This window comes from Prionailurus bengalensis, chromosome D4, assembly GCF_016509475.1.
Source record: "Prionailurus bengalensis isolate Pbe53 chromosome D4, Fcat_Pben_1.1_paternal_pri, whole genome shotgun sequence".
Classification (NCBI taxonomy): Eukaryota; Metazoa; Chordata; class Mammalia; order Carnivora; family Felidae; genus Prionailurus; species Prionailurus bengalensis.
The window spans coordinates 61241004-61260931 of record NC_057359.1 but is presented as its reverse complement, the minus strand read 5'-3'; the positions used below and the strand labels follow the sequence as shown (position 1 = coordinate 61260931).

The window sequence follows — 19928 nt, the reverse complement described above, 5'->3', positions numbered from 1 at the left end:
TGAGATCATGTCTCAGCTCTCACGCTGTAAACAAGTGTCCTGTTCATCGCCCACCTAGTGCCACATTTTGCTGCTTTGTGTTGGTGACCTCACTGTTTAAAAGGCCCCCAAGCGTGGTGCTGAAGGGCTGGCTAGTGTTCCTCGGTGCAAGAAGGCTGTGTTGTGCCTGGCGGAGAAAATACGTGGATTAGGCACGTGTCACGGTGTTGTTGGCCATGAGTTCAATGCAAACAATCTTTCGACAGAAATATACACAAAACCACGTATTGTATACTGTATGTATTGATCGGTTGGCAAAAATGTCAACCTGCAAGAGGCCTGAAGGAACCTAACACTGTATTTCTCTGAGAAGCAGTGGCTCAGTAGCCTTGAATCAGTGTTTGCAATGATGACACAGACCATAATTACTGTAAATGATGAGAATCAACGTGAATGTATTATTATAAGTGGGGGGATAAAGTTTTCCCATACTTGTATCTATTTCTGGAACCAGGTCCACTATGGCGGGGAGGCCAGAATCAGCTGCTTTTGTTTGGATGAGGCCGGCTGGGATACGGGTGGGCCGGGGAACTCACCAGGCGGGCATGGGGGTTGCGATGGTAGTAGAGTTCTTTAAATTCATCCATCCACACTTCAGCTGCTCGGACACTGTTGGCCAGAGCCTTATTGCGGGAGTAGGGAGCTTGCTTGGGGAAAACATGGCCAACGTGAGAGCATGGGTGTGTTTCCAAGGTCCCACCGCACTGCCAGATCTGTGCAGAGAGCAGGAAGGAGGCCGGGTGGGTGAGTGGCGGGGCGGGGGGGGGGGGGGGGGTGGCGCGGAATGGTGAGCTGCTGGTCCACCGTGCCTGCAGCAAGGAGGCCGGGCACACAGACATCATGATGAACACTGCCAGGCCTCACCCTCCATGGGGTAGGAAGCCACCTCCCCGGCACATTCAGGACACAGGATGCAGTCAAAGAGCAAGAACACAGCCCCAAAGACAAGCCGCTGGGAGCAAGATCCCAGAGTCCATGCACTAGAGCTCATGCACTTGACTCACAGGAGCACCCATAACTGACCTCACTGGGAACCCATTACTCATTATGTAAAACACAGGCTCATTACCTGATCTCCTAGCCACAGAAGATAGGAAAGCAGCGAGTAAGGAGAGAGGTTTGGAAGGGGAAAGGAAGAACTTCTAGAGGCAGAGAGCAGCCTGACACCTAGGGAAGAGGCAGAAAGACCATTAAAAGCACATCCTAAACCTCAACAGGCTGACTTGTCTGAGACCAGCTCATGCTGGGGCACAGGGCCGTGAAGACCCCACGGTTCCCAGGATGTGAGACGGGGGAGAGTATCTGGTACTTATAATGGGGGGTGTGAGTCCTCAGCGGAGGGCCAATTCTTATTAACTCTCTCTAAGCAGGAAACCATATAAAATACTACCAAAATTTAAAATTTTCTATTAAAAACTACAGACGTTAACATAAAATGTTGATACTCAAAATGCAGGATTCGGTTAACTGGAAAACCCACTGAAATGCTAGTGGCCTCTCAAAGGGGCATCCGTGGGACACAAGCAGCAGAATCAGGAAATGGGCTTTTCCCAAAAAGCAGATTCCTGGTCCCTACCAAAAATCTATCAAGCCTGACTTTCTGGAGACTGTACCTATAAATGTATCTTTTTAAACAAGTTCTTTGTTAAACAATTCTTATATGTGGCAAAGTCTGAAGGTCACTGTGCTAAACAGGTTATTTCATAAGTAAATAAGCAAATCAAGACTCCACAAGATGGGTCTGGGAAGCAGGGGCCTGGGTGTTAGCCCCGTCTCTGCCACTCACTGTGTGGGTGACCTTGAGCCAGTCACTTCCCCTCTCTGGGCCCCAGTCTCTCCCTGATGTAGTAAGAGAAAAGAACTAGGTGACCTGCAAGGCCCTTCCCTGCCCCAAATCTATGAAAAGTACAATTTTTTAAAAGTTCAAACAAGAAGGCAAGCAGGTTTATAGAATGTGCACGCCATTACTATCCTCTTTCAGGATCGTTAGATAAAAACCATCAACATGGAAGAAAAGTCTGCCAGGTTCTCCTGGAAAATCCCATCATTCCCAGAGAGAGAGAGAGAGAGAGAGAGAGAGAGAGAGAGAGAAGGGACAAGTGAAGGATGAGTCCAAAGAGAAGACTAGAATACTTACCCTAAAGGAGAATTCGAGGTTTTCTCCGCCCCAGACTTCCATTCCTGTATCATAAGACCCCAGATATTCAAAATATTTCTTACTCACAGCAAACAGCCCTCCAGCCATTGTTGGGGACCTAGGAGAGTGTGATAACCACATTGCAGTGTGAGCAGCAGATGAACTGTCGGGAGCCCTCCAGCCTGCCCAGTCGTCTCTAAGCACACCCTGACTTTACGCTCTGTACCAGGCCTTGCGCTGGGCCGGGAGGCATAGATGTGCCCCACGGTCCCTGCCCTAGGAGGCTCACAAACATCTCACCAGGCAGCACTGTGTGGGCACAGAGGGGAGGGCATGGGGCAGGTGGGCAGGGTTCAGTTTCCCAGAGGAAATGAGGCCTGAAGAACACGGAGGAGTTGGCAGAGAAGAGGAATGGAATGTTTCTCCAAGAAGATACCAGCATGAGCACAGGCCTGAGGGTGAGATAAAACCTTGTACCTCTAGAAGCACAGACAACCCAGAGAGCTGAGGAAAGAGACAGGCTCCCCAAGAGGATGGCTAGTGCTGGGCTGTGGTGGCCTTGGTCACAGGGTCACAGGGCAACACAGATGCCCTTTGGAGCGTAGAAGACCACAGAAGGCAGCTCTCATCTCAAAGCTCCTCCAGGGCCCATTCCTCTCCTGCATGAGTGGCCTCCTTCCAGGACCCCGATGGCCACTTTTGCCTTCTTCTTCACCCAGCCTTGTTTTCTCCCCAGCAGGTTCCTCTGGTTCTAGAAATGGTCCAAGCCTTCTGTCCTACCACAGCAGAAAGCTGAAAGGTCAACACACCAAGACGTGCAGATGCCAAGGAATGTATTCAGAGGTAGAGAAACTGTACATCATCAAGGGTCTAACTGTTTAAAAAGGTTAAGGTCTCCCAGCAGTGCTTCTGGGCCTTGACAAAGTATTCGCTTTCCCTGCATTCCAAGCTCTGGGCCAATGAGAAAAGGACAGCAAGATTCCTTGTGGAAGGGAAGGCTCTAGACTACAAAGCACTTCCACGTGTTTCATCCCCAAAATCTAAGGGGTAGGCAAGGTGGATATGCTTGTACCTATTTCACAGGTGAGGAAACTGAGACCCAGGGATATTATAGGAAGGGAAGAGGAGGTGGCCATGACATCCCCGAGCACATGTGTGTGATGGGGAGGAGGGGACCATGGGAGTACATGTCAGCATCCCAGGTTGGATGTATGAACCTGGATAAGACCCTTCCTATTCCGAGCCTCAGTTTACAAATCTGTTCAGTGAAAGTTGAGTAGGATGTCACTCAGGACTCCTACAGAAGCCGGGGTGTCACCACAATCCCTGCCTTCCCCATTCTCATTCAGTCTCTCTCAGTTCGTCCACCACATTATCTCTGGAGTACCCCGTTTCTCTCCATCTTCTCCTGCACCATCATTCCTGACTCAAAGATTATGATGCTTCCTAAAGATGTCCCTGCCCACTGCCCCGCCCTCTCCAGGCCCCTTGCCAACATGGCATCTAGCAATCTTTAAAGAATGCAACAGGCAGGGTCATTTCCAGCTCAAATCCCTTCAGTGGCTTCTATTCTCTCAGGGTAAAGTCCAAAGCCCCGTCCTTGGCCTTCTAGGCTGGATGTGACTTGGCCTTGTTCATTTCTCTACCCCCATCTCGTTTTCTTGGAATTTATTTATTTATTTATTTTTGAGAGAGGGAGGGGGGGCATGCTGAAGCAGGGGACAGGCAGAGAAAGAGAGAGAATTCAAGCAGGCTCAACGCTGACAGTGTGCCCCACGTGGGGCTCAGACTCACGAACCGTGATATGATGACCTGAGCCAAAATCAAGGGTCGGACACTTAACTGACTGAGCCACCCAGGCACCCCTCTACCGCCATCTCTTAAGACTGTCTCCACAGGCATCTCCCTCTGGCCAGTGGGTCATCTCAAGGTCAGAACTCAGAAGTCCTCCTGCCAAACATGGGTGCAGATCTAAGACACCATTTCCAGCTCAATGCATCAGCAATAAAGCTGATGTCCAATCTCCCTCTGCCTGACCCCTATATCTACCTCCCATTTGCTCCTGAAATTGGAAGGGGAGGAAGAAGCCTTTATATTACTTCAACACTTCAAAGAATGAGAGCAACCAAGCCCCCGCTGAACCCACTCTACTCAGACCCAGGCTCACCAACTAGCCAAAGGTGGCCCATTCACCCCCTATCCCCTATCCCCCAGTTGAAAAAGGACCTGACAGGGGCGCCTGGGTGGCGCAGTCGGTTGAGCGTCCGACTTCAGCCAGGTCACGATCTCGTGGTCCGTGAGTTCAAGACCCGCGTCAGGCTCTGGGCTGATGGCTCAGAGCCTGGAGCCTGTTTCCGATTCTGTGTCTCCCTCTCTCTCTGCCCCTCCCCTGTTCATGCTCTGTCTCTCTCTGTCCCAAAAATAAATTAAAAAAAAAAAAAAAAACGTTGGAAAAAAAAAAAAAGAAAAAGGACCTGACAGTGTGTCCTCAAAATGTTAAGCATGAAATTATCATATGACCCGCCAATGGTGCTCCTAAGTATATACCTCAAAAACCTGAAAACAGGGACTCAAACAGTTAACAGTAAATCAATATTTACAGCAGCACTGTTCACAATAACCACATGATAGAAACAACCCAAGTGACCATCAGCAGGTGAATGGATAAACAAACATGGATGTCTACACAGTGGAATATTGTTCAGCCATTAAACGAACGGGGTTCTGGAAGAACCTTGAAAACACTTATGTGGAGTGAAAGAAGCCAGACACAAAAGGACAAATACTGTGTGATTCCACTTATACGAGCAATCTAGACTAGGGAAATCCATCGAGAGTACAATAGAAGTGACCAGGGGTTGAAGAAGAGACAGGGGAGTCATTGCTCAATGGGTATAGGGTTTCTGCACAGGACAATGAAAAAGTTCTGGAAGTGACGGTTACTCAATGCTGTGAATGTGCTTGATGCCACTGAGCTAAACACTTTAAAAAATGGTTGAAGTGAACAATTTTTTGTTATGCATATTTTACCACAGTTTTTAAATACGTAAATAAATAAAATATACCAACATAAAATTCATGTGGGTGGCAAAGATTTTTTAATAAAAATAAAATTATGCTCAGGCACCTGGGTGGCTCAGTCGATTAAGCGTCCGACTTCGGCTCAGGTCATGATCTCGCAGTTCATGAGTTTGAGCCCCACTCTGGGCTCTGTGCTGACAGCTCAGAGCCTGGAGGCTGCTTCAGATTCTGTGTCTCCCTCTCTCTCTGCCCCTCCCCCACTCATGCTCTGTCTATCTCTCTCTCAAATATAAATAAAGATTTTAAAAATAAAATAAAATAAACAAATGCTCTAGAGAAAGTGGGGGAACAACAGCTAACCAGCCCTCCCCGGGTACCGTCACTGACATGGTGGCCAGACGCAACGAGGCACGCTCAGAGAGTGAGTGGCCAGAGGTTAGCCTCTAACCTGATGACATCGATGGGCGACCGCATCCGCGTCCTCTCCCTCTCGGGAACCACGTGCCACGTGAACACCAGCCTCCAGTCGAAGCCACCGATCTGTGGCTCCCCGGCATTGCCCAGGTACTCAAAGGTGTTCCAGTCAATCACATCGATCACAGGGCACACCACTGCCGACTCCTCTTCGTGGATCCTGCGAACATCCGGGATGCCCCATGTGCCTCTCCATGAGGACAGGTGGCGGGAGGACGATCAGGGAATTTGGGGATGACTCTCCTCATCCTTCCGCGAGGAGGGAGGAGAGCCTGTGTGAGGAAGGCCTATGTCTCTCGTTGCAGGTGTCTGCAGCCACATGAGGCCCTGGCGGGTGATCCTCACAGGGAACGCTCAGGTGGCAGGGGAGACCGAGGAAGGGAGGATTCTGGCTTGAATAGGAAAAGTCCCCAGCTTCAATATTCAGATTCCATCTATGGACATACTGGATAAATCTGAGTCCCTCCATGAAAGTCAAGACGTGTGAAAACCAAAGGTCACTTTTAAGACAGAAAGCAGATTTTGCAATTTCTAAAGACTGCCAAGAGGGACCTCATTTAATCACAACAAAATGTCTTAGTGTTGAGAACTAATTATCCCTCTAAAAAACAGAGATGCGCCCAGACCAAAGGATCAGCTTTGGAGTTAGAATAAAAATTCGAATCCTGCCCCTTATTTGCCGTGTGACATTAGCCAAGTTACCTAACCTCTCAGAACCTGTCACCTGTGGGTGACCCTGGAACGATAATATCTACTCTTAGGGTTAAGGTGAGGACGCCCTTGGGGGATGTTTATAAGGTGGCTGGCAGAGAACCTGGGACCTACTGCTAGTCTTTTCTTGTCCTCTTTATTACTGTGAAACAGGTTACACTACTGTAGAGAAAAATACCAGCCCATGTGCCTGCTTTAGCTATTCTCTCTGCAAACATGATCACAGACCCAACCATCCTTCAGCATGCTGCCATATCGTGTGGGGTGGTTTTTTTTTTGCACTTGACAGTGCACCAGGGAAGATGAAGTGGGACTGGCCTGTGTGTGAACACTGGATTTCTCTGGGCTACATTCTGGGGGCTTTTATCTGGAATTTGAGACCTAAAACATCATAAGTCACACAGAGCAAAGTGAAGAAACAGAGATCGACCAGACTTGAGTTGTAAGTGTCCTTAGAATAATCCCAGAAAGTCAGAGGGGGCAAAGTGAATACCACACTCAGGTAAGAATTACAGTATTAGGCGAAATTGCATTGTTCAGAATAGACTGTATGAATAAAACTTGTGCATTCACTAACTGAGGAAGATTTAATTTTTAAATGTTTATTTATTTTTGACAGGGGTAGGGGGTGAAGGACAGAGAGAGAGGGAGACAGAGGATCCAAAGCAGGCTCTGCACTGAGAGTGGAGAACCCGATGTAGGGCTCGAACTCACAAACCGTGAGATCATGATCTGAGCCAAAGTCAGAGGCTTAACGGACTGAGCCACCAGGTGTTCCCCCCACCCCAGCCCGAATTCTTTAAACAAACTTAGGGCACTCTTAAAAGGTTTGAGAAGACAAGTGGCTGACCTGCTGGGCAGGTTCAAAGAAGCTTCTTAGCCCCTGACAGAGACCAGAAGAACTTGTGACTTGCAATCAAACTGGTCGAACTTGTGACTTGCAATCAAACTGGTCCGGTGGCCTAATTTTTATAAGAAAAGGAAAACTGGGGGAGCCAGCATTGGAGTAAAGGACCCTGAACCGTGGTTACAAAGTGTGCAGGCCCAGTAACAGCTTGCCCCGTGGGTGGGGGGCGGGGGCAGGCATGCTACTGGCATCTGGGGCAGAACCAGTCTTTGTTGTGCAGGGCTGAACTGCACACTGTGGGACGTCTGGCATCCCCAGTCCCCGGCTCATAAAATGCCAGGAGCACCACCCACCTGACTTGAAAACCAAAGAATATCTATTGCCCAAAGCCCCTGGAGGAACATGGTTACTGCTCCTGTCGGACCGTCCAAGGGACAGGGAGGGTTCCCATTTGGGACCATCTGAGGGACCAGCGTGTGTCAACTCTGGTACACACCTAGGTCCCTGGGGAGCTTCTGAAGCATCCAGAAGCCCAGGGCCACCTCTAGAGATTCAGATCCAGTGGTTGGCCATGAGACCAAGGAGTTGGTATGCTTTTAAAAAAAATTTTTTATGTTTATTTATTTTGAGAGACAGAGTGTAAGCAGGAGAGGGGCAGAGAGGGAGACACAGAATCTGAAGCAGCCTCCATGGTTTGAGGTGTTATCACAGAGCCCAATGTGGGGCTAGAACTCATGAACAGTGAGATCATGACCTGAGCCGAAGTCGGATGCCTAACCAAATAAGCCACCCAGGCACCCCAGGAGTTGGTATGTTTTACAAGTTGCCCAGATGGGGTTCTATGGGTAGCCAGGGTGGAGAATCCTTTTATCTGGGGATATGGAACAAGGACTTGTCTATGGGGAGGGCTGCCTCACTGGCCTTCAAAGGATGGGCTGGAGTGGAATGCTGGGTGGTATTAGTACCTCAGGGGACTTCAGATCGGCCTAGAGGCAGCCATGTGTGTTCACAGTGGGGAAGGGGTGAAGGGCAAACCCACTGGTCCAGGTTCCAGAGGGAACCCTTAGCTGTCACCATGCCGTAAAATTCCATCACAGGCTGAGGAACCCTGGGTCCTTGCTGCTGGTGAAGCTCATCAGAGCTGAGGAGGAGAAGGAGGCAGCTGTGGGACCCACAGGGGACAGGACATAGATAGGACAGCAGAAGTAGCAGAGCAGGGGACAGCCTGGTCTCACACAGGAAGGAGGAAAGTGGGTCCCCAGCTCTTCCAGACAGACCGTGGCAATCAAAGTGCTAGAGGCCATGGGAAAGCAGTTTGCCAACTGCAGAGATCCTGATCTTCTTAAAAAAATTTTTTTTTAATTTTTGAGAGAGAGAGAGAGAGAGAGAGAGAGAGAGCGAGCGCGCTTGGGCAGGGGAAGGGCAGAGAGAGAGGGAAACACAGAATCAAAGCAGGTTCCAGGCTCCAAGCTATCAGCACAGAGCCTGACACGGGGCTCAAACCCACGAACTGCAAGATCATGACGTGAGCTGAAATTGGGCGCTTAGCTGACTGAGCCACCCAGGCACCCCAGAGACTCTGATCTTCTGACCCTTTGCCTTCTCTGTGGGGAGGGACCAAACGAAGACCCTCCCAATCTTGGACCTTCCTCCTCCACCTGGAGGAGCTCTGACTTTGCCAGCCCAGCTCCTGCCTGCTGTGATGCTGACTCAGGAGAATAGGGAGACAAAGGAGGAGAGGAGAGGAGAGGAGAGGAGAGGAGAGGAGAGGAGAGGAGAGGAGAGGAGAGGAGAGGAGCCCAGTGGCAGTAGATTTGGAGGACAGGCAGATTGGGAGGGTTAGCGTATGAGGCTGTGGGACAGCAGGAGACATGCCCTTAAAGACAGGGCTGTGTTATGACTTTTCATGACTTCATAAAAAATAACATATATTTAAAGCTGTATTTTATGACTATATTGCTAGAAGGACAAACCACACTCCAGGCTAAATCCATTGTTATGATGCTCATTTTTTTCCTTCTGATGTAAAATAATTAACATAAAAACATTTTTGCGGGTCTATTAAAAAATTTCATGGGTCCTAAGCATTGTAGGTATGGGTATAATGGATAAGACAGCCTTGCTTGAAGGAAATACACCAAAACGTATATTCTTCAGCACTGTGATTCTATATGATTAATAGCTTTTTCTTGGTTGACCAAAATACTTCCTAAGTGTTCCACAACAAACGTGTATAATAAGCAGTGGTAAAAGTAAACACTAACAAGGCCTCATACATGCTAGCATGTTCTAAGGGCTGTATGTATATTCATTCATTTAATGGCCTCTGCAGCCGTGTGGGGCACAGACTGTTATCATGCCCAGTGACAGAGGACTTGCCCCAGGGGCATCTGAACCCAGGCGCCAAGGTGAGAAATTTGTTTCTGCTTCTGCACAGCATTGGGCCCCCACTCGCATGCTCACGCACCTCTCCAGCAGCGGCTCGAGCCACCCCTCGTGGCACTCACAGTGGCAGTCCAGGAAGGTCAGCACTTCACCCTTCGCCGCGGAAGCGCCTAGAAGCCTGGCTCGCACCAGGCCCTCCCTCTTGTTGGCGCGGATCAGACGCACCTTGGGCAGCCCGGACAGCTCATTGGCCAGGCGCTCCTTCAGGTGCTCTGGGGAGGCAAGCGAGACAAGCGGGGTCACCGCCACGCATGCCAAGCGGCATCCTTCCAGGCCCTCCCTAGCCCCAAATGACAACTGAATAGACAGAAGCCTCCTTTGCTCTGCACCTACCTGGGATGTCCTCACCTCACGCAGAACCAAGGCTGGACGTGTACCACGAAAGCCAGGGGTGGGTGGCTGGGGCAGAGGAATCCCAGAACCACCCAGGGCTCCCCGTCAAAACACACGCACACTGAATTGTGTGCTTGAAATGGGTGCATGTGGTGTCTGGATATATCTCAATAAAGCTGTTACCCCCTCAAAAATACATTACACCTTGACTTGCGAACATTTAAAAACACACAAAAATTGCCCAAACACCATTTTTCAGGAAAACTGGGTTAATATACACTTGGTTTGTTTATATTAACTAATTATGTAACGTGTTATAAAATTTTAATTTATGTGGAATTATGTTGACAAATTTTATTTATATTTATGTTAACGCAAATTTTCTCAGGAGCTCATTGGACACAGTAATAGTAATAATAATAATGGCAGCTACCACTAGAGGGCCTATTGTAAGAATTACTGTCCAGGTGATTTATATGAACTCATCAGAGCCTCAGAACTTTCCCATGAGGTAGGTACTACAACTATCCCCATTGATAGATGAGAACACTGAGGCCAGAGAGGCTAAGCAATGTGTCAAGATCGCAGAACGAGTGAGCTAAGGAGCCAGGATTTTAACCCAGCAGCCCTGGCTTGAATCCATAGGCTTCATACTGCCTCCCAGAGCTTTCTTCAATCTCTCAGCCTTGCTAAACAAACGCAGACTGGTTAGGAGGACACGCTGGTCCCATTTTGCGTAAGAAGAAACGAGGCTTTAAAAGTTGAAGGGTCTCGTCCACAGCAAGGGCTGGCCTCAGGACTCCAGACTTCACACACAGGTTCAGGGGCAGGAGGCCCTGATTCCCACCCCTCCGTGGGTCAGGTGGAGGTGGGGGGAGCCCATCAGGCAAAATAAAAATGAGAGAATCCCCCCTAATCATTGTGGGTGTCGTCTGAAAGTCTTCAATCATCAGCAAAAGGGAAAAGTCTGTAAACTGTTCTAGGTTGCTTCAGTTTGTAAAAATGTTTCCCTAAATATTCCCGACATTAAAAAAAAAAAAAGCATTTCATTGGTTGATTTTTTTTCATCCTAAATATAACTGCAAATAAGCTGGTAGCAGGAATAAGGGAGGTGACTTCCCAAGCAAAGCTAATTGGTGGTGGCTATGCCCAGTAAACACACAGGTGCAAAAAAAAAAATAAAGGGAAAAAAAGAAAATGCACATGTAGCCTCCTTGTACTCTTTATGGATTTGGTCAGCATCCATTCTAGGTCTGTCTGAACTGCCCTCCCATGCCCGGGGAGGGTTGGCGCCCCTGCAGGGAGCTCAGACTGGCTTGTGGAAAGGCCAGGGGGAGGGGCAGGGCACAAATCCTGTCATCACGGCTTGAGCAGGCATCTTGTCTGTGGCGCAGGTCACCATGATGGAGAGGGCAGCCTCGGCCCCACAGAGACACACACTTACACTCACGAGAAGAACTGAGCTATGCAGAAGGGGTTCATACCCTGGTCCTGTCTGCTGAGGAGCTATTCAATCCCACGAAGATCAAATAAATAATCTGATCCTTGCTTCTGAATGAATACATTTCTGAAATATTGGGGGTACTCTACATTTTGTTAATATTTCATAAAAGTACAGGTATGACAATATGCCAGGCACTGACGTAGCATGTTACCTGCCTTTATCTCATTTAATCCTCACTGTGACTCTGCGAGCTAGGGATGAGTATCCCACTTTATAGGGGCTGAAGCCAAGGTTGACGCTGGACTTGCTCAAGGTTGAGTGGCTGCAAAGTGCTGGAGCTCGGACCAGTGCCAGCACAGATTTAAAACAGCCCCAGGAGGAGAGGACCAAAGGAAAGGGAGATGAGTACCTACTACGTGCTGGCCGACGTGAGAGTCCATCCTATGCCTGATCTCATTTGTTCCTCACTACTCTCTGATGTAAGTGTGGACAAACCCATTCACAGATGAGAAACCGAGGCTCAGAAAAGACAAGTGACTTGGCCCAGGTGCCACAACATGTTCATGGTAAAGTTCACCTCTGACCCAGGTGCCCTGACCCCAGAGCCCAGTGCCTAATGGGCTTCATGCAGCATCAAGCCCCAACTGTCGCCGAACACCCACCACGGAAGCTACAGTTCCCAGCCTCCCTTGCAGCTAGGTGTGGCCAAGTGACCCCTGCTCTGCTCCATGGGATATGAGGGCAACTTTCGAGTTTAGCTCTCCAGCCCCATGAGATCTTCCTGCCGATGACAGCGCGCAGAAGGTGAAGAACCAGCCCGGGGCACGCAGACCGGGGCAGCACAATGTCCTAGAGAATGTGGAGATACAAGGCAGAAGGAGCCAGGCCCCAACACTGTGAAGCCGCCACACCAGCCCTAGACCATTACGCGAGCTTTGTGATGGGAGAGAGATCATTTTTTACCCATGTAAATCACTGTTGTTTAGAGTCTCTGTGAGAACGGCAAAACACACCCACCAATTAGGACACATACTCCAAGCTTTGAAGTCGGACGGACCAGACAGAGCCCGAAACAGCAAGATGCCCACGAAGCAGTAGCTGCTGCCCTTCTGTGTGGCCCACGGATGGTAATTTGGCTTGAGACTAACAACTCAGCCCACGGCTCTCCCTGTTGCTATGACCCTGACATTTCCCCTCAGCTGAGCTTAGCTCCCCCAGTTCAGCTAGTCACATGGCATGTGGCATGACCACAGCAGCCCCTCCACCCCATTCCCATCCATCGGCCATGCCCCACATGGCAGCACAGTGAGCCCAAGACTGAGCGACCTTCCTGTCCCCCCAGCAGCCCTCAGACGGCTCCCATCTGGCTCATATTTATGCCTAAACCCCCTTATGGCGGCCTCCAAGGCCCTGCCTGGTCTGGCCTCGCCCACCTTGGCACCTCATCTCCCGCATCACCTCCCCACTGGCCAACAGTCTGCCCTGCAGAATGCCTGCGCGGCCCAGCTTCTTCCTGCAACTGGGGACACTGGGCTGCCTCCTTTACGTCCTAGCTTTTGGCTTAAAACCACTTCCTCAGGGAGGCTTCCTGCCCTCCACCAGGCTAGAGGAGGGCCCGTCCCCAAGCTCCCCTTACTCTCCTGCTCTGACTTTTATTTCACAGCACTTTGTCCCTTCCTGTAGTCCACCTGCTATATTGGTATATTATGCTATGCTATTTTGTATTGTGTTGTGTCATCGTGTATTATTCTTTACATGTTCATTGACCATCCCCACCCACCTCTCCACCCATTAGAATGTGAGTTTTACGAGAGCAGGGACTTATCTTATTTCCCACAGAATCCCCGGTGCCTAGAATGGTGCCTGGCACAAAGGTGGAAGCTCAAAATATGTTCGCTGAATAAATGGAGTGCCAACTCTGGACTGCATGTGAATTGCTGGACCCCAGGTCACCGGTCAGGCCTATAGGGATATGGGTCACTCTCTCAATGGAACGCCTCTCCCTGGATTCAGTTCTTCTCCTGTCTGGGCTGCCCCTTTTCGATCTCATCTCAAACTTAACAAATCCAAAGCCAAATGCCCCACTTCCTTTCCCAGACCTGTCACTCCTGCCCTGGGTGGCTTATCTAGCTCTGGGACAGCAGCACCATTCACCCAGAAACCCATTTCAAGGGCCTGCAGGTCCCCCAGATGCCATGTCTCAAACACCCCTCCTCCTCCTCCCCTTCCCTCAACTACCACCAGACTCCCAGCCTCCATCTCTCACCTGGGCCGCCTCTACAGCCCCCGGCCTCCCTGCAGAGCTCCCCTGTACACAGTTCTCCACCCACAGCCTAGAGGGATCCCTCAAAGGGAAAACTGCTCTCCTGTTTAAAACCCTGCCCTAGGGGCGCCTGGCTGGCTCAGTCAGTTAAACAGCCAACTCTTGGTTTTGGCTCAGGTCATGATCTCATGGTTCCTGAGTTCGAGCCCCACGTCAAGCTCTGTGCTGACAGTGTGGAGCCTGCTTGGGATTTCTCTTTCCCTCTCTCTCTGCCCCTCCCTGGCTTGCTTGCTCTCTCTCTCTCAAAAAAAATAAACATAAATTAAAAAAAAAAAAAGTCCTGCTTTGTTCTCCCCGCCCTCAGGACAAAGTCCCGACGCCTCGGCCTCGAGTGTAACGCCTGCACCCTTCCCCGTGTCTCATACCTCTCCTCCGCCTGCTGGTCCTCCGTCCTTCCTGAACTACCTGCAGAGCCTATCATGCAACACTGTGACTCGGAGGCTTTCCACATTCTGTGCCTCCACTTAAAACACCCTCTCTCCACCTCTGCTGCCCACATACTACTGCAAGACTAAGGTCAGCCATTCTTCCTGAGTGCTCTGTCTCCTGTAGCACCATGTGGTAGAGCCCTCTGTCCACACACCTGCATCCCAGCAGGCTCCCAGCTCCTGGCAGGGGCGGGGCACACGGAGACACAGAAAGCCTGTCCTCCTGGGCCCATTCCACCCCTCCTGAGTCGCACTCTTGCCTCCCAGGCACTGCTCTGGGAAGCCAGACCCCTCCAAGAGCTCATGTGGAGGGCTCACCTCTGTCACTGTAGTCATCTACGAGGATGACTTCTTCTAGCAGCATGTCCGGGGACGTCTCGAGGACACTGTAAACTGTCCGGAGGAGAGTTGACCAGGCTTCATTATAAAACGCTATGACAACAGATGTCGTGGGCAACTTGTCATAATCATACTTCTTCTCTTTGCACCTGCAAATACAACACAGCTTCAGGGAATCGAGAATCCGCAGCTGACTGTGTGTACCAGGCCCAGGCTGGTCCTAGGGATGGAGGTGTGAAGGGGACACAGGTCACAGTCCTGAGACCCCCTCCTAGGGAATGGAAAATAATCTGCTGGGATCTTCCAGAGACCCCAGTGTTCCTCTAGGAGCCCCAGCGGAGTCTAAGAAAGGTTCTAAAGTGACACCAAGAAGCTTGAACCGTGGGACACTATTTTGAGGCTTTAAAGCAAATTTCAGATTTGAGCAACATACGAGCTAAGCAGACTCGGAAGGGAGGACGATGGCCACCTCCCCCTCCTCAGCACCTCTCTCGTGGGTCCTCTCCCTTCTGATTCCACTGCCAGGCCTGTGCTCAGACCGTGCCCTCTGCCTGGAACGTCCTTCCCTCATTTCTCTACCTGGCAAACTCTCTGTCCTCTTTCTAGAACAGCTCAGCCCCATCCTCTCCCTGGGACAGCCTGTGGGGGCAACTGCTCGCTTGTGGATGCTCCTCGGGCGCCTTGCCCACACGCGCGCCTCTGGTCCAGCAGGTGTCAGTCACAGCACTCTGGTTGCTCACTGGCATCTCACTGCCCTCTCCGGCACGTTCCCCGGGCAGCAGCGATGCTTACAAAGGTGGTGTGTGCAGAAACCAGAGCCACTGCTAGAATGTGCAAACAGTCCAGAAGGGCTGCATAGAGGACACTGACCACCCCCCTTCCAGTACCCACCCCGCCCCTTGCCCCACTCTGTGGCCTCCCAGTGGGGGTGGGGACATGTGCCTTGACTGGCAGTGATAGGAACCAATAAGTTTCCTCTTTCTTTACTAGGGTTTCCAGCTACTTCCTAAGGAGTTTCTCTAGTTGACAGAGAATTCTCTTCTCAGAGCGGCTCACGAGAAACTCCCAATGTCATCCCAGGGACTGGGCCGTGCCTGGAGACCTTCCATAGGAAATGGCAAGAGAGGGGAGGAACAGAACCCCAGAGGGGCACCCACAAGACTGGGCTGGAATGCGGGGCTGGCAATGCGAGAAGAGCATACATGCTTGGAGACCAGCCAGCCGGCCTGGGCAGAAAGGGAAGACCTCACAGCAGGCTGTGCAGCACATCAAAGGGACACAGAACCAAGCAGGATGGGGAATAAAGCTAGATCAGCCAACTGCCGGTACCAGGCAATGCGTCAGTGGGCCCTTACCCATCAGTCACCAAATATTTCCTGATCACCTATTATGTGGATTAAAAAAAAAGTTCAAGGGGACAATGATCAAATAAGCAAACGTATCAGTAATTTCAGAAAGTAATGGTGCTATAAAGAAAAGCAGGGTGCAAAACAGAGCAACTGTGGAGGGCAATGGGAAGGGGGAAACAGAGCAACCACAGAACAGGTAATCAGGGAGGGCCTTTTAGAGGAGGTGACATTGAGGAGGAGACCTGAATAATGCAAAAAAGCAGAGAAAAAGCCCTTTATGTATCTACTTTATTTCTTGTGGTTTTTCTCCTTTTGTTTCATCATGAATTTTTTCAAACATTATAAGGAACTCCTGGGACCTTTTGCCCAACATCAACAATTCTCAATGCATGGCTATCTTGATTCATCTATGCCCTCACCAGACTAGGGTTTTTTGTTTTGTTTTGTTTTGTTTTGTTTTGTTTTGTTTTGTTTTGTTTTGTGTTTTAGAGAGAGGGAGAGAGAGAATCTCATGCAGGCTCCACACTCAGCTATCCCATGAGTCGTGAGATCATGACCTGAGCCGAGATCAAGAGTCAGATGCATAACTGACTGAGCCACCCAGGCACCCCATCCCAGAGTAGTTTAAAGCAAAACCCAGAATATCACAGCATCCATGAATATTTCAATCTATCTAAGATATAAGGACGCCTTTTTTTTTTCATAATAAAACACAATACAACTGAGACGTCTTAAGAAGTTACCAATTCTTTACTGCTACCATATCTCCAGCCTGCAATATTTCATAAAAATTAAAGACGCCAATGTTTGGAACACACACCATTCTTTTAAGAACCTCTAAGGACAAGTGTTGTTTATCCTAACTGGAGGATACATTGATTTTAAGATACATCCAAATCTCAGAGATGCTTCAATATGAAAAAAAAAAAAAAGACTTAAAATTAATGAAATGTCCTACTTCATTTAACTCTCAAAACCACTTTCAGTGTTGGCATGTATTGTTCCCGCTTGAAAGGCCAGGCTCAGAGAAGTGGGATAACTTGGGTGGTTCACAGAATGCCTGTGGGCACGTACCTGGCCGGGGTCCTCATGTCCAGAGGCCCGGTTGTAGGGTTGTGGCTTGCCCCCGGCCGGACGCTCAGGTGGGCCATCTGATCGAATGAAGAGCCCTGCACCACACTTCCCTGCCTCTCCCTCCTCCCTACCTGTCCTCCCTCCCAGGGTCTTGCTCCAGGCCCTCTTCCTAAACTCCAGGGCAGTCTCTGCAGAGAGCTCTGCTGTCACTGGGAGGACCCTCCACATGAACAGGCGTATCCGGGAGACTCTGTTAGAGGCCGGCTCTTCTCAACCACACTCACATCCTCGCTCGTGCTGCGTTTGCAGGCCCTGCTCTACACACTTGAGTCAAAGTCAGCTGAGGCTGGAAGCATAACAGCTCTGGTGTCCTAAAGCGACGACAGGGCATCCCCAGCAGCCCAAGAAGTGGGACGCGAATCCTTGGACGCCAAGGGCTTCCGATTCACAGAAGTGGTTACTACTTAGCACTGTGCTCCACAGAGGGGAGTCCAGCCCACATTCAAGGGGAGGAGAGGCAGGCTCCATCCTTTGAAGGGGATGATTGCCAAGAATGTGTGGATATATTTGAAAACCACCACGCAGGGATAGAATGCAGAAGTGTGACAGTACGTGTCCTCCAACACCAGGCCCTAAGACACTGAGGTTCCCTCTTCGTTCCCTCCCATGGACCATCCATCTTGGGGAAAGCCAGTTCCATGCAGTGACGCGAGTAGACTCAAGCATCCTGTGGAGAGGTCTCTGTGGCGAGGGACCGAGGCCTCCAGCCAACAGCCAGCCCCAACTTTCCAGCATGGGATAAGCCCTCTTGAAAGCAGACCTTCCAGGCCCAATCAGGCCTTGAGATGATGAAATCCCCAGGCAGCATTTGAATTGCGATCTCATGGGAGATCCAGAGCCAGAACCACCCGGCTAAGCCACTCCCGAATCCCTGACCCACAGAGATTATGTGAAATCACAAATGTTTATTGTTGTTTCAAGTCACTAAGTTTATGGTACGGCCTATGCTGAAATAAATCACAAGGAAACTTTCAGCCAAGCCCAACGGAGAGAGATGTTTTATAAACCAGTAAGCCTGTACTTTAAAAAAAAAAAAAATGCTAAAATGCCAGTGTCCTAAGAGACAGAGACAGGGCTAAAGAGACACAACAACTAAATGTCGCCCTTGATTCTCAATTAGATACCAGGTCCAGGAAAAATAAAGCTGCTCCAAAAGTTGGCACAGTTGGAAAAATCCAGTATTGTATAAACTTTCTTAATTTGAGAACTACATCATGGTATCATGAGAGAATGTCCCTGTCCTTAGAAAATGCATGCCGGAGGAACAAAGGCTAAAAGGTATTATTGCTAAAACTTACTCTCAAATGTGTGTAATAGTATATAGCACACGTAGAGAGAAAAATTAAGTACATGGGGCAAAATAATGAATGGATCTAGGGGAGGGACATACAGGAGTCTGTTCTGCTATTCTTACAAATTTTCTCTAGCTTTGAATTTTTCAAAATTAAAAGTGTAATAAATTAAGAAGAAAAAGGGGGCCCCTGGATGGCTCAGTCAGGTAAGTGTCTGACTCTTGGTTTCAGCTCAGGTCATAACCTCACAGTTCGTGGGATCAAGCCCCATGTCAGGCTCTCCCTCTCTCTCTCTCTCTGCCCCTCCCCAGCTTGCGCGCTCTCTCTCTCTCTCTCTCTCTCTCTCTCTCAGAATACATAAATAAACTTAAAAAAATAATCTTTCTTTGTGAATATAAAAATGATGCATGTTCATTGTGAATAATTTTAGAATGCTGGAAAATATAAAGAAGTAAGAATCAGCAACAAGCCCACTGCTCAATCTCCATTGTTAACATTTTTGGCATATTTCTTTCTATTGTTTATTGTTTGTGTGTGAGCACATGCTCACACACACTGCTGTTTATAGATCTGTACCCTGCTTTTTTGATTTAATATGATAGTGCAGTTATTCTTCTGTACTGTTAAAAGAGTCTCTGAGAATGGGTTTTGGATGGTCTTTGTAGAATTCCTTCATGAACCTGCACTACATTTCACGTTTTCTTGTTGGACCTTTGGAATTATTTACAGCTTTTTGCTACTATAAATAATGTTACAGAGAAAGATTGTTACTACAAGCGTCCTTCTGGGTTATCTCTGATTATTCTCTTAGGTGAGAAATTCTTAGATGTATTATGACATGATATTAAAAAGAAGAGGAACAGGGGCACCTGGGTGGCGCAGTCGGTTAAGCGTCCGACTTCAGCCAGGTCACGATCTCGCGGTCCGTGAGTTCGAGCCTCGCGTCAGGCTCTGGGCTGATGGCTCAGAGCCTGGAGCCTGCTTCCGATTCTGTGTCTCCCTCTCTCTCTGCCCCTCCCCCGTTCATGCTCTGTCTCTCTCTGTCCCAAAAATAAATAAACGTTGGAAAAAAAAAAAAAAAAAAGAAGAGGAACATTTTGAAGCTCTGAATAATAGTGCCAAACATAGCCAGTGCTCTTATGATTTGAAGGGACACAGATAGAGTACCTGGACATTCTAGAACAGTGGCCTTGGGCTTTGGGGTTTTGCAGAGCAGCAGAAACATATAAACAAAAACACCGAGGAGGGGCTGACATCTGGTCCCAGCATTATTTGGTCAAGCGGAGATCTTTCTACCTTCCTACTTATTCTTATCATGGGAAGAAAGCCATTTTAATACCAACGGTTAAGGATGTGATTTTATACTAAAGGACCACTGTTTACATTGAATAAACCTCAGTTTTGAAAACCTAACTTTACTGTCCTTCTTTCATTTCATTTCTCCTCGGACCTATGTACGTTTGGAACTAAATTTTAGCTTTTTTTTTTTTTTTTTGATAAAAAAAATCTTTATTTTTAGGTTGCACAGAAACACATTTTTTTTTTCCTGGAGTAGAAGCAATTAATTCTTTCTAAAGCTTCTAGCAGGCTGTGGCTCAGCACTACATAGCCT

At 49.0% G+C, this 19928-nt stretch overlaps 1 protein-coding gene across 1 annotated transcript in view; it reads right to left on the bottom strand.

The window, feature by feature from the left end:
• Positions 1-19928, bottom strand: part of GALNT12 (polypeptide N-acetylgalactosaminyltransferase 12) — a 38035-nt gene that overhangs the window by 10057 nt on the left and 8050 nt on the right. The window contains exons 2-6 of the mRNA XM_043567375.1: positions 14521-14690; positions 9697-9886; positions 5646-5831; positions 2177-2294; positions 576-752 (exon numbers count right to left, since the gene is read on the bottom strand). Of these exons, the coding sequence (XP_043423310.1) occupies positions 576-752; positions 2177-2294; positions 5646-5831; positions 9697-9886; positions 14521-14690 (841 nt within the window). The remainder of the gene's footprint in view (positions 1-575; positions 753-2176; positions 2295-5645; positions 5832-9696; positions 9887-14520; positions 14691-19928) is intronic.